Source organism: Poecilia reticulata, linkage group LG23 (assembly GCF_000633615.1).
Source record: "Poecilia reticulata strain Guanapo linkage group LG23, Guppy_female_1.0+MT, whole genome shotgun sequence".
NCBI classification, from domain to species: Eukaryota; Metazoa; Chordata; class Actinopteri; order Cyprinodontiformes; family Poeciliidae; genus Poecilia; species Poecilia reticulata.
In genome coordinates this window covers 10,446,593-10,460,130 of record NC_024353.1, presented here as the reverse complement: position 1 = coordinate 10,460,130, position 13,538 = coordinate 10,446,593, and the positions used below count along the sequence as shown (strand labels likewise).

General features: G+C 41.4%; 1 protein-coding gene across 4 annotated transcripts in view; it reads left to right on the top strand.

Moving 5' to 3' along the window:
* dock4b (dedicator of cytokinesis 4b) overlaps positions 1–13,538 on the top strand; it is a 177,383-nt gene that overhangs the window by 117,142 nt on the left and 46,703 nt on the right. For all 4 annotated transcript variants that reach the window (XM_008401053.2, XM_017302825.1, XM_017302824.1 and 1 more), the window contains 6 exons: positions 82–170; positions 5,757–5,882; positions 8,703–8,827; positions 9,183–9,345; positions 10,970–11,076; positions 12,236–12,389. In XM_008401053.2, coding sequence (XP_008399275.1) covers positions 82–170; positions 5,757–5,882; positions 8,703–8,827; positions 9,183–9,345; positions 10,970–11,076; positions 12,236–12,389 — 764 coding nt within the window. The remainder of the gene's footprint in view (positions 1–81; positions 171–5,756; positions 5,883–8,702; positions 8,828–9,182; positions 9,346–10,969; positions 11,077–12,235; positions 12,390–13,538) is intronic.

The window sequence follows — 13,538 nt, the reverse complement described above, 5'->3', positions numbered from 1 at the left end:
CAGTAAAAGCCAAGCCACGTATAGTATACACTTCTGTAAAATTATACTGATATATTGGTTTGATTTTTGTTTCCATTTAAGATGCAACACAGAGATTGAGTGGTACCAAATCCACGAGAACATCATAAAAAAGGCCAATTCCAGGTACAACTTGTCTGGATCCAACACTGGTAAGAATCTTTTATCGTTCCATCTGGGAGGGTGGGGGTCAGTTTTATCATTCTTACAATGCAAAAAAAATTATAAAACTTATCATTTTTTGGTAAAAAAAAAAAAAAAGATCAAAGCAATGCCAGATCCAGATAACGCTGTATTAGCTGTATCTCTAATGCCAGATTCAGCTTTTCTGTGATGTTAAAAATCCCTGTTTTGGAGGAGCACTTGGATGGCTTGTGTGTGCAGAAAACCTGCGATTTCACATGCATTCAGATGATTTATATAAATAGTTAGCTGCGTCTGCATCGCGCCGAACACCAGCATCAGCAGTTTCCCGTGGCAACAGGTTGGCGGGGAGTGAGAACATTCAGTGCCTTGGATGTCAAAGAAAAACTGTTAGTCAGTGTGAGAAGGTGTCATAAAAGTGACATAAAAGAAGCAAGGAGATCCTCTTTGTATAACGTTTTTCATTCAATTTTTACTTGCAAATGATGAAGAATGACTTGAAAACTAGAGGAAGAATGCACTGAAAATACAGAAATGAGAATAGAAAGGGCAACGAAAGTATGCAAACATACACCAATTAATACATTTCCTAACAATGACCTTAACCTGAGAAATGAAATTTCTGATTTCTAGATTTTTTTTGCATGTTTCCCAAACAGCCGGTTGGTGCATCTAACGGCTGGCATGGAGACTGGGTGATACCATTGTTCACCTAATAAAACAGCGTGGTAATTAAGGAGTGTTGGCAGTAAGCAGGGGAATTGTGGAAAAGTGGTTAGCAGAATGTCAAGAATCCCCCAGAAGACCAATAACTTCTTGAGGGAACTTATTGCAAGTCTAAGATGTTAAATTATTATCACTTCAAGCGCGTGCGTGTTCATGAGTAAGAGCCATTAAGCACGTTGTGCAGAGTCTGAGCAGTGCTTTCGAAGTAACACTTAAATGGCATAAAAGAATTCAAATGTGTTAATATTTGTGGGGGGGGGAACAAATCCTATTGTATTTCTTAGTTATAGGCACAACAAAAAAACGAAGCCCTATCTGATAATTGGAAAGCTAAGCACCCGTTTACTTAATTCGTCACAGCTTTCCTCATCCTGCTGGTTTCTTATCTCACACTCGACTTCCAATGAAATCTTAATCAGGTTTCTTCTGAGAATTCGGCTTTATTTGCTCATCATTGTAACTTATGCTGACTTGGCCCTATTATCATTGCAAAGCCTCTCCCACGGGATCAAACGATCGGGAGATAACGCGCACAGTTCGGTGTCCGTACTGTTGAATCCACGATTGTGTGTGCGCTTCTCTACTTTACTCTGCATGATGCCTGCAGATAAGAGTGGAAAATCGTCATACTATATTTAAAATCATCATCATGTGTCAAACTCAAGGCCCGCTATTGCTTTTTATGTGGCCCTCTAGACTTAACATTAAGTGTTCTTAAATATTATGTTATCAATCAAATCAATGCAGTTTTTGTCTGCTTACTGCCGAATTATATCAGTCTGACCCTCTGGTTTCTTGAGAATTATTGTGGAAATTCAAAATCAACAAATATCACTAAGAGTTGGGAGTTTACTGTAGATCTTTCTCAAAAATCTTCAGACTTCCTTACTTGTCCTAAACAGCTGCCTCAGCTTAAATTGATGTCAGATTATAGTCCATGATCTATACAGCAACAGGGTCGTCATTCAGACTTTCAGCAGGATAACGATCTAACACATGAGTTTTCCTCATTTCTAAAAATATAAGTGTGAGATTGTACAACTGGAGTAAAAGATTAGCTTTAAAGCATTTTACGTGTCTTTTTGAGGCGTGCTAATTCTGGAGGGCCTTACGTAATTGCAGCTGAGTTACAGTTACACAACAATAACAGATTTGACCTGACGGGGCAGAGCTCGAAAACTAAAGAGAGAGCAACTTGTCAGTGTGAACATATAGAAGCAAAAATATGGCCGTTTATCGTCATTATTTAGGAACGTCTCAATTGCAGTTTGTTCCTGCAAGGATGCAGATGGCGGGGTTAGAGTGCACTATGCGTGCTGTAGGGAGCACCGTTCATCACTCTTCATGTCGGCTAGGAGGAAAATAAGTGTGCAGCAGAGTGAGATAATCCCATGCTCACGTTTGTGCAGGTTTGCACATATTTGTTTGCGTTTCTCCCCTTTTTGACCTGGACTGGCGCTTTACCCAAACCCTCACATCGGAAGAGACATCAGTTTTACTCTAAAACACAAAATACTCAAGGAGTTACGTAAAGAAAAGCTCCTTTTCTCCTCACGACGATGAGCCCAGATGATGATTTCTGTTTCCTCACCTGCGCGTTTTACGGCCGCAAGTGTTCCCCTTTTCAGATAACTGAATTCAACGGACTATAGAGATGATGGTTTTGTTTACTTGGACTCTGTGGTCCATAAATGGGATTTCATAAGAATTTGGCTCCGCGTGAGTCAGGCTGATAATTCGGCTCCCACGTCCGCATGCGCGCGTGTAGGCAGCGACAGAAGAGGCTGCGACAACTCACTCTGTTTTTGTTTTGTGTTGTTTTTTTCCCTCTCTCTCTCTCTTTCAAAGCTGAGAAGAGGCAGTTTGGGTGGGCTGAGAACAGCGAAGGTTGAAGGTGCTTTTATCAGCCTCGGCTGCAGCTACCAGGCTCAATAGCAATCCTAGTTGCCTGCAATCGCTTTAAGAGTTTGAATAGAAAAAAAGACTGGAAGTAATATTTACATATAGTTTTCCCTTATTTGCACCTTTTAAAGTTTTTTTTTTCCTGCTTTTTTAATCGTTACAATATGAAATCAAACCAGAGTAAATGCCAAGCAAGGTTTTCAAATTCATTTCTTGCATGAATGACCTGTTTAAGGTCATGTCACTGCAACTCTATTTTTCATTTATTCTACCCATTCAGAGCAGGACTTGTGTCCATCTGGGTCTTTATTTTTGTGCACAATGCAAGAGCTCTTGAGCTTAAGGCCACAACCTGATGACCAGAGATTCCTCCTTCAGGTTTTTGTGGTGGACAGGAGAATTCGTGGCTCAATTAATTACAGGGATTTGTCCAGGAGAGCAGGCCCAGATTGTTGCACTATGTCAGAACTGTCATCATAGTTTGTGCTTATAGTTTTGCATCAAATGTAATGGCTGCACACCTTTCAAAAAGCTCCGTTTTGTGGGTTTACTTTCTTCATGGTCAGTGGTTTTCACCTTTGAACTCTCCCATATATGTCATTTTTATTCCCTTTGTTATTGTTGTTTAACAAACACTGACATCAACTGAGACAAGTGATTCCTGCAGTTCCTTAGATGATGTTTTCAGCCACTCCTGAGGCTCTAAAATACAAATTAGTTATTTTTTTTCTACTTATCTAGTAGGTTGGAGACTTGGCAGACTGGCACCCTACCCAGGAATTTAAAAGCACTCTTTGTGTCACCAGTGAGGTAAATAAAGGCTTTGGTAAAAAAAAAAAAAATCTAATTTAAATAACGGTGGCAAATTTCAGGTAAATGTGTTTTATGCTCAGCAATTTTTTTGGAACATCCAGTAAACATGTAAACAGACGATTTGGCCTGGGAAGCCCAGAACTTTTTAAGTAAAATTAAAAAAAATAAAAACTTGGGTACTTTTTTTCCTACTTGCTCTTGTACTAGTCAAGAACACTCCCCATCCGCCACCCCTACACAATTTCTAATTAGTGCGCTCCAGTAAAGTATGAAATACTCGGTCCACTACAGGGGAGAGAGAAAAATACTTGGCCTCAATCTGTTCCTCTCTGCTCTGGGGTCAGGCAGTCGCTCAATCACGGTGACTGCGGAACCTGCCTCGGTTTGCTCTCCAGCTGGGCATCACTCATACTCTGTGACCTGTGCTCTAACGCCACTAATGGACTCGGCCATTTCTGTCACGGACACTTTTTGTGTCTTTGCTAGTGGAAGTTCTGACAAGAACAGCTCCAACAGAAAACATTTGGAGGCTGTCAAACGTCACCGTGCACAAAGGATTTGTGACTGGAGGTGAACAGCTGCTAGCGGCTGTAGAGCCTCGTCTGCTAAAATAAGATTTAATTTTGAATTAGCGGCCCAAGACATAGGAACAAAATTAAATCAAGAATAGTTTTTTATAAAGAATAATCTCAATTAAAGGAAAGTTCATCTCATGACATTTGGAGCTCAAATCTAAACACAACCAGTAGCATAGACTTTAAATAATTAAGACCCCAGCTGTATGGAAATCCAGAAGTGCCACAATTCAATACTTTAGAAAGGCCCCAAATTGCTATTTTTAAATGTGAAAATTATTACAATAGCTGGAGCTTTGTGTGTCAAATAAATACATATTTTCTTATGTTAAATAAATAAATGAATAATGTATGTGAAGTACATATTTTTGTTGTTGCAAAGCAAAATCGTTAATTGGGCCCAAGAAAAGGTGTTTGGTCTGCATCTGAGTTGTTGTGCAGGTTAGCCAATCAGATGCTGGGCTTTATTAACTGAGACACAGTAGCGGTTCAAATTAGTTAATGATGTAGAAATAAATAAAAAAATGTACAAATAATTTATTATTTTTAATATACATCTCATTTACATTTCATTTTCATTCCCCAATTTAATTACTTTAGTAAAATATGCAAACAAAATTAATTATTCTTATTTATTTAAGTGGTTTGAGCCTAAATCTTCTTTTTAGGCTTTTGAAAATAAATGTAATTCTGGTTTGATTATGTTCTGTCATCGTTTGTACTCACTGGCCTCTTAAATATTTTTATGTGGCAAACTGGGAGGATTGTAGAATTGAGAAAGCCTCAAGTGGCCTCTTAAAACTGCAGCGTTTGACAATTTCATGTTCCTTTTTGTAGGTTTGTCCTTCGGTTTATAACGGCGTAAATAAAGTGACAAAAAGTCGAGCTAAAATTCATTAGAGATGCAGCGTTGCGGCATACTTCTTAGGCACAGTACGAACACTTAAAGTCTTGACCGACCAGTTGGAAAACTTGGAAATCTTATTCAGCACATTGTCTCTCTTTGACTCCTACTTAATAATTTCTAGACTGCCTCACAACTTCCTCCAAATTGCATCCACAACAGAGATTACCACCTTCATTATCTCGTCTTCTCTCCGAGACGACTCCCCTGCTCTTCACCAGGATCACAGAAAAGCACACTCACAGGGACATCAGAAAGATGAAGTTTTAAGCTAGGGTTTTATTACACCTTTGCCAACCGCTGGAGTTGTTCTAAGGGATATTGATTTGAGGCTGCTACCTTCATGCAAGATTTCCTTCTAATGAAAGGGTGCAGATGACTCACTGGCTGCTTGTGTTTTTCTGTTTATGTCCATGCGTGGGTGTCTGCTTGCCCTCTATACAGTTAACGCAGCAGCTGACACATATATATTCATAGTCATGCATCTAATAAAACTTCTGCGTCCTTTTTGCATTTCACTTCACTGCCAATATGTGATCGTTTATTATCTTGACACTGGGGCGGCGTTTTATTTTGAGCTCTTCATCAAGTGCCTTTTGTAAAGCGATAGACAGGAACTAGCCAAGGCAGTGCTGTGGCTTTGTAAGAATGTTGTCATTATCTCATATTTTAAGGTTTGGCGGTGGCTCTGCAGCTTCTCCATGGAGACATAGACCAACTAAGGCGGGAGTACATGGGCCTCTTCACCCGCGGGGTGTGCATCACCAAGAAGCTGGGCTTCTCTGACATCATTATGCCAGGTAGGACTTTCCAGAACCTCCAGCCTCTTTAGCCTTCTTTCCAAGGACGCTATTGTTAGCTTTGCACAACAGGATGATGGATGGAAGCAATATACATTTTTATCTTATTTTTTTTTTAATTAAATATAATGTTGGAACAGTTTTGAAAATGAGTATTTCTTTTGAAATGCCCCCCTTTCCTCTAAAATTAAAATGGCTCTCGTCCCAATTCATGTAATGCCTCAAGATCCTGGTTCAACAGAAAGTCGCGCATAAAGGAAGACATCATTTCATAGCACATTTAACACAACGCTCATGTGGTGACACAGCTAATTTAACAGCCAATTAATCCGCTAACCATTTCACCATTAGCACAAGATAGTCTTTTACTTATCGCAGAGATATACATTTGCTGGTTTACAGCTACAGATCTCTACGCTTACATTTGCTTTAAACTGTTTTTTTTTCTTTCTGTTTTGTAACCAGCACTGATGGTATAGTTTCTAATTCAAACCAGTTGCAGTCCGTTCATTCACCAAACCACTGATCACGTCGGGTTTCAGAACCCTTAACCTCGGACATATTGACATTGAAGTTGTGTGCTGCCTGTTCCAGGTCAAGAGATATTCATAGAGGACACACGTAATGCGAATCATTGTCAGAAACACGACTTCATTAGAAGAAGTAGGACCAGTCTGTACTGGGCGTATGGTGAAGCCTTAAATGGGGATGGGAAAATTAAATGGATGATAGTAGGGCTGCTAGCCTGATGGAGAAATATGACATTAAAAGGCACAAAATACGACATTAAAAAGCACAAAAACTATATACGGTCAGTAGTGTATATAGTTATTTAGAAATGGTACACTACAACCTCCAGTACAGCTGCCAGGAAACACCCAAAAACTTGTAATGGAGGGCTAGCAACTTTGTTGTGCTGTTAGCTTAACAGGAAATCTGGTCCTTTGGTGAGTTCAGTGGATCTCAGAGCCAGTTTCTCAGATGCACAATTTGTAACATCGAACCTGTTGGCATAAAGAGACAGACAGAACTCCGTCTCATACCTGGACTCCAGAAGATCATCTTTCTGCGCAATTGTAGCCGTTAGTCGGTGTGGGAATATGGCGACTGTTACCATCTAAAGGCTTTATGTTGAAATCTCTTATCTCTACTATAGACTCTATAAAGGAGAAAACATTGTTTCTCGACGATTGCCTTCTTTTAAATTAACAAGCCCCTCACCAATTTATTTGTCTCCTTGGTAACAAATGACGATCCCCTTGACTTTGTAACAGGGAGCCTAACGGGTACACGTCTGTTAATTTTACGCACGCAGGACACGAAGCAATTTACAGAAGGTTGCGGTTTGAGCTTTAAAAGAACAAGAGGGGAAGTTTCATTTGTGAAGATTTTCTTTAATAAGAGGAAGTATCCTTGTTTGGTCAGACAAACCACAGACTGCGTTACCCCAGGGCCTCACTAACACAGATTTATCCTCACCATCTCCTTCATTGTCTTTGTCTGGCTGCAGACCCTTAACGCTGAGTGCTCTCACTTGTTTCATATGTTTAAGTCAGCCCTTGGGCAAAGGAAACAGTCTCTCCTCCTTTTTTCTAGTGCTGCTAGTCTAGATTTGTATCTGACCGACTGCATATTCCTCCTCATTATCTTTTGCACAAGCCACGGTGCCTTTTTGCTTTGGCAGCCTCCTCCACCATTTCCCTTCCTGCTTCCAGTTTCCCTATTGTTGCAAACATAAAAACACATCTCACTGTGTCTCAAAGCCTTCCTGCTCCAGGTGCGTTTCTCTCTGTGTGTAAGGATACAGTATGGGTTTATATAGACTACCTCATGTTGCTATGGTTTCTGTTGTTAAGGACAGGAAATCAATGTTGACCCCTGTGGTAGAGATCTTGTGATTGTACTCACACACTTCATAAGGTTTTATATGTCAGAAGATTCACAGACGGACTCTAAACTTTGCAAGAAGAGCAAGGAAGCGTTTGCTGGCACTTAAGCCGCACGCTTTGCAGATTTGAGGATGCATGAGTAGCAATGGTTCAGAGAAGAAGCCTAATTTTGTGTCTGACCAACCTTTTCTGTGTTGTTAAATCATTATTCTCTTGAAAGAACCACATTTTCAGTTTTTAGTTGTTTTTTTTGTCAGATGACACAAGATTTTAATTTGTAATGCCTCAGTATTTTGAAATTTTCTCGCCCTTTTAAGGCAAAACAAGCCCACGGTAACACAGATTCTCCACCGTACATTATTAGCATGATGTGCTTTTTCCAATTTTTTTTCTTTTTGCTAGTTTTTGAAGAACTTCTTAAATAATCAACAAAGCAAATCCAGCATATGAGTCATTGCCCAAAATTTTTTGCATTGCTTCGGTGTGGAGTGTGTGCACTTTTTGTGCTTGTGTGTTTCTATACAACATGCTGTAGTTACAAGCCCTTCTAAAAAGATTGAAATGATAAGTCATTGCAAGATGAAATAAACAGCAACATTTTCAATAAGGCAAAAAAACCAAAAACATTAAAAATAAATATTTGTAAATTGGAGAAAACAAAAAGTCTCTCTGCTGGAAATGATTTTATATAACATTTTCCAATGCGAACACTTCTTCTTTTTCTTTAAATGCACCTGAAGCTGATATTTAATAGACCTAAATGTCATCACCAGGGGCAGCATGCAGCACATCATTAAACACAGCTAGCATAAATGCTCTCCGCTCCTGCTGCTCGCGAGAGTCTGCAGGGAGATATCACACAAGGATCTGAGCGCTCCCTGAAAACGCTGTTATAGACTCTGTGCCTGTTTAACGTTTCCCGTTCCTGCAGGTGAGATGAGGAACGACCTTTACATGACGCTGGAGAAGGGGGAGTTCGAGAAAGGCGGCAAGAGCGTCGCCAGGAACGTGGAGATCATGGTTTACGTGCTGGACGCCGATGGACAAATCCTAAAGGTTGGGGGGGAAAAAAACAAAAAAACTTTCGGTTCATCTTGTTTTCATCACAAGGTTTCTTAGCCTTTCAAATTAAAAATGGCTCATCCAGATGGGAGCCGACTGCGTGTGTGCGTGTGTCAGATGTGCTGCCCCGTTTCTGCTTCTGCAATGTGACATTCTCCTGCGGTTTCCTCCGCTGCCGCGGCCTTGGAGAGAAAACGGAGTCAAATTTAAACCCTGCCACTGCAGCCACGTTACGCTCAACCCTCGAAAGCACATAAACGCGCACATAAAGCTTGTCCACGTAACTCTGTTTCTTTACTATGCCGCCCCCCCCCACCACCCTAAACTCTCTTTGTCGTTTGTCTTCCAGGGTTTTGTGGCTTCTGGCTCTGGTGAGCCGGGCGCGGACGAGTACCACTCTCTGGTGCTGTACCACAACAACAGCCCCCGCTGGGCGGAGCAGATCAAGCTGCCCATCCCCGTCGACATGTTTCGAGGGTCTCATGTCCGCTTCGAGTTTCGCCATTGCTCCAGTAAGCGAGCTGCGACGCTGTCGACGGCACAAGCGAGCACGTCTCTCATAACAAGCCTATATTATTGTTGTTTTGAAGCCAGCCAGCCATGTGGCCATGTGCAGCATCTATAACAGCCTTATTAGTTTTGGCAGGGCTGTTATTACCTCCTAAAGGCTGCCTGTACGGATGCTAATTTAAACATGCGGTGACACCGAAGTTTGAGGGCCAAATAATAGTAAACGCCTTGAATGACTGTGATAAGCAGACATCTTCTTCTGATATCTAACCTATATGAGTACATCTAAGTAAACTGTCCATCCATCCATCCATTTTCTTGACACCCTTGTCCCTCAGTGGGGTCGGGGGGGGTTTGCTGGTGCCTATCTCCAGCTAACGTTCCGGGCGAGAGGCGGGGTTCACCCTTTTATTTACTAACTCAATTAAAAAATGTAAATTTTTGAGGAAGAGTGCTGAATCAATAGCTATCTACCAGGTTAGTCAATCTTTCTGAGTAATACGAGTTTCACTTTCTGAATGAATCTGTGAAAAACTTTGATGTTCTGCTTTTTCAAAATTCACCATAAAACCCCACAAGCCTCCAGAGTTAAATAATAACCAGCTCAAACAGTTCTAACTTCCTTTATGGATCAGGAAGGAAATCTGTAAAGGATTATAAAATTCCAGGATCGTGTGTATGGCTAAAAATGATTTGTTACCCTAAAAAAGTTTTGTAATAAACGAGACTGGCTCTAAATATCTACAGCTGCTTCCTAGCCTCACGTCTGCTTAATGGTGATGCATGCAGCATGTCTGGCAAAGATGCGCAATGTAGACATAAATAAAATGGGCATTTTTAATGCTGTAACATTAAGCATTTAAAAAAAAAAAAAAAAGCCCAACACCTAATCTTAGTTCATTTCACCAACTGACAGAAAGTACCATATTTGGTCTGTATTGTGGTATGAAACGTGACACACGATTATTTTGTCGTCTTCTCTATCTTTATCCGTTTTAACAAACAAAACAAGCCAACTGCTTTTAGGAAGCTCCACCATATTATACTGCAGGCAATGAGGAACTATTCTACATCTTCATTTTCTGTTTCTGAAATGTAACGCTTATCTGACCAAAGCACACAATTAACATTCAAGTGAATAAACGTTCAGTTTGTGGTGAATAAAACAAAGAGGGTCACGTTGCAGGTGAGGACAGGTCGGCTGAAACCAAATTAGCAACTCCAAACATCGCGACAATGCTAGTCTACGCTACTTCCTGTTTGTATACAAGGACTACAGCACAGCTTGGTGACACAGGGAGTTGGAACATTAGCATTTTTAAAAGGTTCCAGCTGCTTTTATGATCCGGGTGGCACATAAATACCACATTTCCTCATGTAGCCATTTCACCGTGAAGCTGCCGTAGTCACGCACTGAAGCGATTGTCACTAACCTACCTGACCTCACCACGTTTTCACAAAGCTGCTCAGTCAGATCGTTTCAGAAACGGAGGGAAGTTTGTGCTGATTCTTTCTTTTTATGTGATTTTTTTTCTTCCCTCCCCTCTCTTGTTTCTTCACTTTGCAGGCCTCTGTTGTCTATTTTTGGGCTCATACTCATGCCTCTGTGTTGTTGTCGTTTGACAGCTAAAGACAAAGGAGAGAAGAAACTGTTTGGCTACTCTTTTGTTCCTCTGATGCAGGAAGATGGCAGGACTCTGCCAGATGGCACCCATGAGCTCATTATCCATAAGGTAAGAACCGCTTCCCCTCCGTACCAAAGCGTTGCCTGAGCAGCGTAGAATCAAACAATCTGTGTTCTTGGCTAAGTGTTTTATTTACCAGTGATTTTTATATATTTTTTTATCCTCTAGTCGTATTTTGTTGATTAGTAAAATGCAGCTTGAGGTCTCCTCAGTAAAATCTCTCGCTGGTTGGCATCGGTGTTGCTAAGAGTACTTCAAAGGGGGTTTACTCGCCCCGTTTAACATTATATGAATCATCGCCTCTGAATGGCACGGCGTACTTCTCCATTTTATCATTCTGTTTGTGCCACCGGTGGAGACGGTGCTCACTTTGCCTCCGACTGGCCGATGAGTAATGCCCCCCTTTAAGGTCAAATTTAACCTCCAGTCAGAGCCAGCGTTCATCCGCTTGCTCGCGCATGTGGAGAAGATCCTTCTGCCCGTTTATTTTGCGTATCAACTCACCATTTCGTGCATCATTTCAGGGTTGACGTGTCGAAGGGGTAAATGCAAATTAAATAAGTAAATTCTCTTAAAAAGCCACTGCCGCGCTGCGTCGAGTTGCAACTGCAAATAATTGCAGGCTTCTTGGGTTTCCTCAGCCGCAGGCAGAGGGTGTGTACGGCAACCTCCAGTCCTGAGGAAGACAGAGAAACTGTGGCTCTCTGTGTTTCTGCCAGGATGGAATTTTAGTGGACTTACAAGAAGCAAAGTCTGATTTTCTTGCACTGTCGTGATCATTGGTGTTAAGATTCAGTGCCCATGACCCCCGGTGCCCTGCCGATTTCCGAGGCCAGCTTTCTTAACTCTGCGTGTTCACACCGTTAAGGGGGTGAAGGCCCATTGTAATGCCAGATGGACGGATGCAGAGAAGCCCAATAAAACTGGCATGGCCTAGTTTCTCCTTAGACCTGAAATAGACTCTGAAGAATCAGTCCAACGCTGAGTGGAAGCTTTGGATCTCAAACAGCCTCAGCTGTACAGATCATCAAGGCTGAACAAAGTGGAGTATTCATCCCTAGATTATCAGGTATGATTTTCATCTCATCTCAAGTTCTCTTGCAGGAAACTGAACATAAAGTGAAAATAAAGTCCAGAAACATGCTTGGACGGTTGCGTAGCTTACGTTTAGCCACACGGCTACATTTAACTACATCTGTGTCTGCAGTGTGAGGAGAACGCCAGCTTGGCGGACTGTTCGCGCTACCTGAAGCTGCCGTACTCCAAGGCCAACCTTCCCACCAACAGTCTGACGCTGAAAGGAAACAAGGAGTCGTTCTGGATCACCAGCTTCCTCTGCTCCACCAAGCTCACGCAAAATGGTAAACAGGTCTCGGTTGTTGACGTAGTATTTTATTTTATTTTTTTATTTTTTTTAATGTTTGGTCCCGATTTGCCAGTGAAAAGTTCTGTATGGACTGCCGGCGGGACGTTGGTCGCTTCAGTTGTTCGTGAGGCACTTACAGAGTTGTAACTTTTATATGAAATGTTTGCTAATGTTTGGTTTTGTGCAACATTGGTGCCACGTTTATGCACAGTCTCACTTGTAAGTGTTTTCAGGTAAGTTGCCTGAAAGCATCGTCACTTTAAAAAACACAAATTATAGTCATCTGATAATGAAACTTTTACCATCAAGCGACAGTCCAGTTCTTGTTCTTGGTGGCTGTTGAATCACCTGCTGCTGCCTCGGTTCACTCCTTATGAAACTCTCTGCTTTTCTTGAGTGGATTATAGTTGAAAACCTGTCGCTGGGAAACGTTTTTCCTTCAACGTAACTTTCTTTAAACATGTTTGGATTCAGCACTTTGTGAACAACCAGTTTCTTGCTCTCCATGTTGAGGCTCTGTTTGTCCAGTCAGCACTGAACGTTGGGCCACCTGCTTACAAAGACTGAGACAATCTAACTAATACGAGGGTCAGGAAACCTCTGCAGGTGCTTTGAGTTAATTGACACCACGAGTTTCGATTATTTAACATTTTCACAATATTCTAATTTCCAGAGAGAGAATTTGTGGGGGGCAGGTTATCATTTGTAAGACATCAAACTCATTCAAATGCAACAATGAATGTGTAAATATTAAGGAAGGAAGCTGGGTGTTTGTCTCGGTAATTAAGTGAGAGAATAATGGCGAGTAACATCTGGCTTTTGTGCTCGGTGTGAACGGATATAGTCGACATTAAATCCGCCACAGTGTTTACAATAGATGGATGCCTTTCCCTTAATCTGCATGAACCTGCACAGCAACGTGCATCCTGCCTGCTGCAGGGAAAGCAGCCTACATGCAACTCTTATGTACAATGAACCCACAAATCTAAACGTTTCCCCGCCTGTCGAGCACGGTGGTGGAAGTCCCTTTTTTTTTTTTTTTTTTTAACGTTACAAAACAAAGACGTGACGACGTTCGAGTCCCCGCAGAAATAAATAACTGTTTTCAGCTGACTGGTTGTAGAAATGTTGCTGACGGGCCATA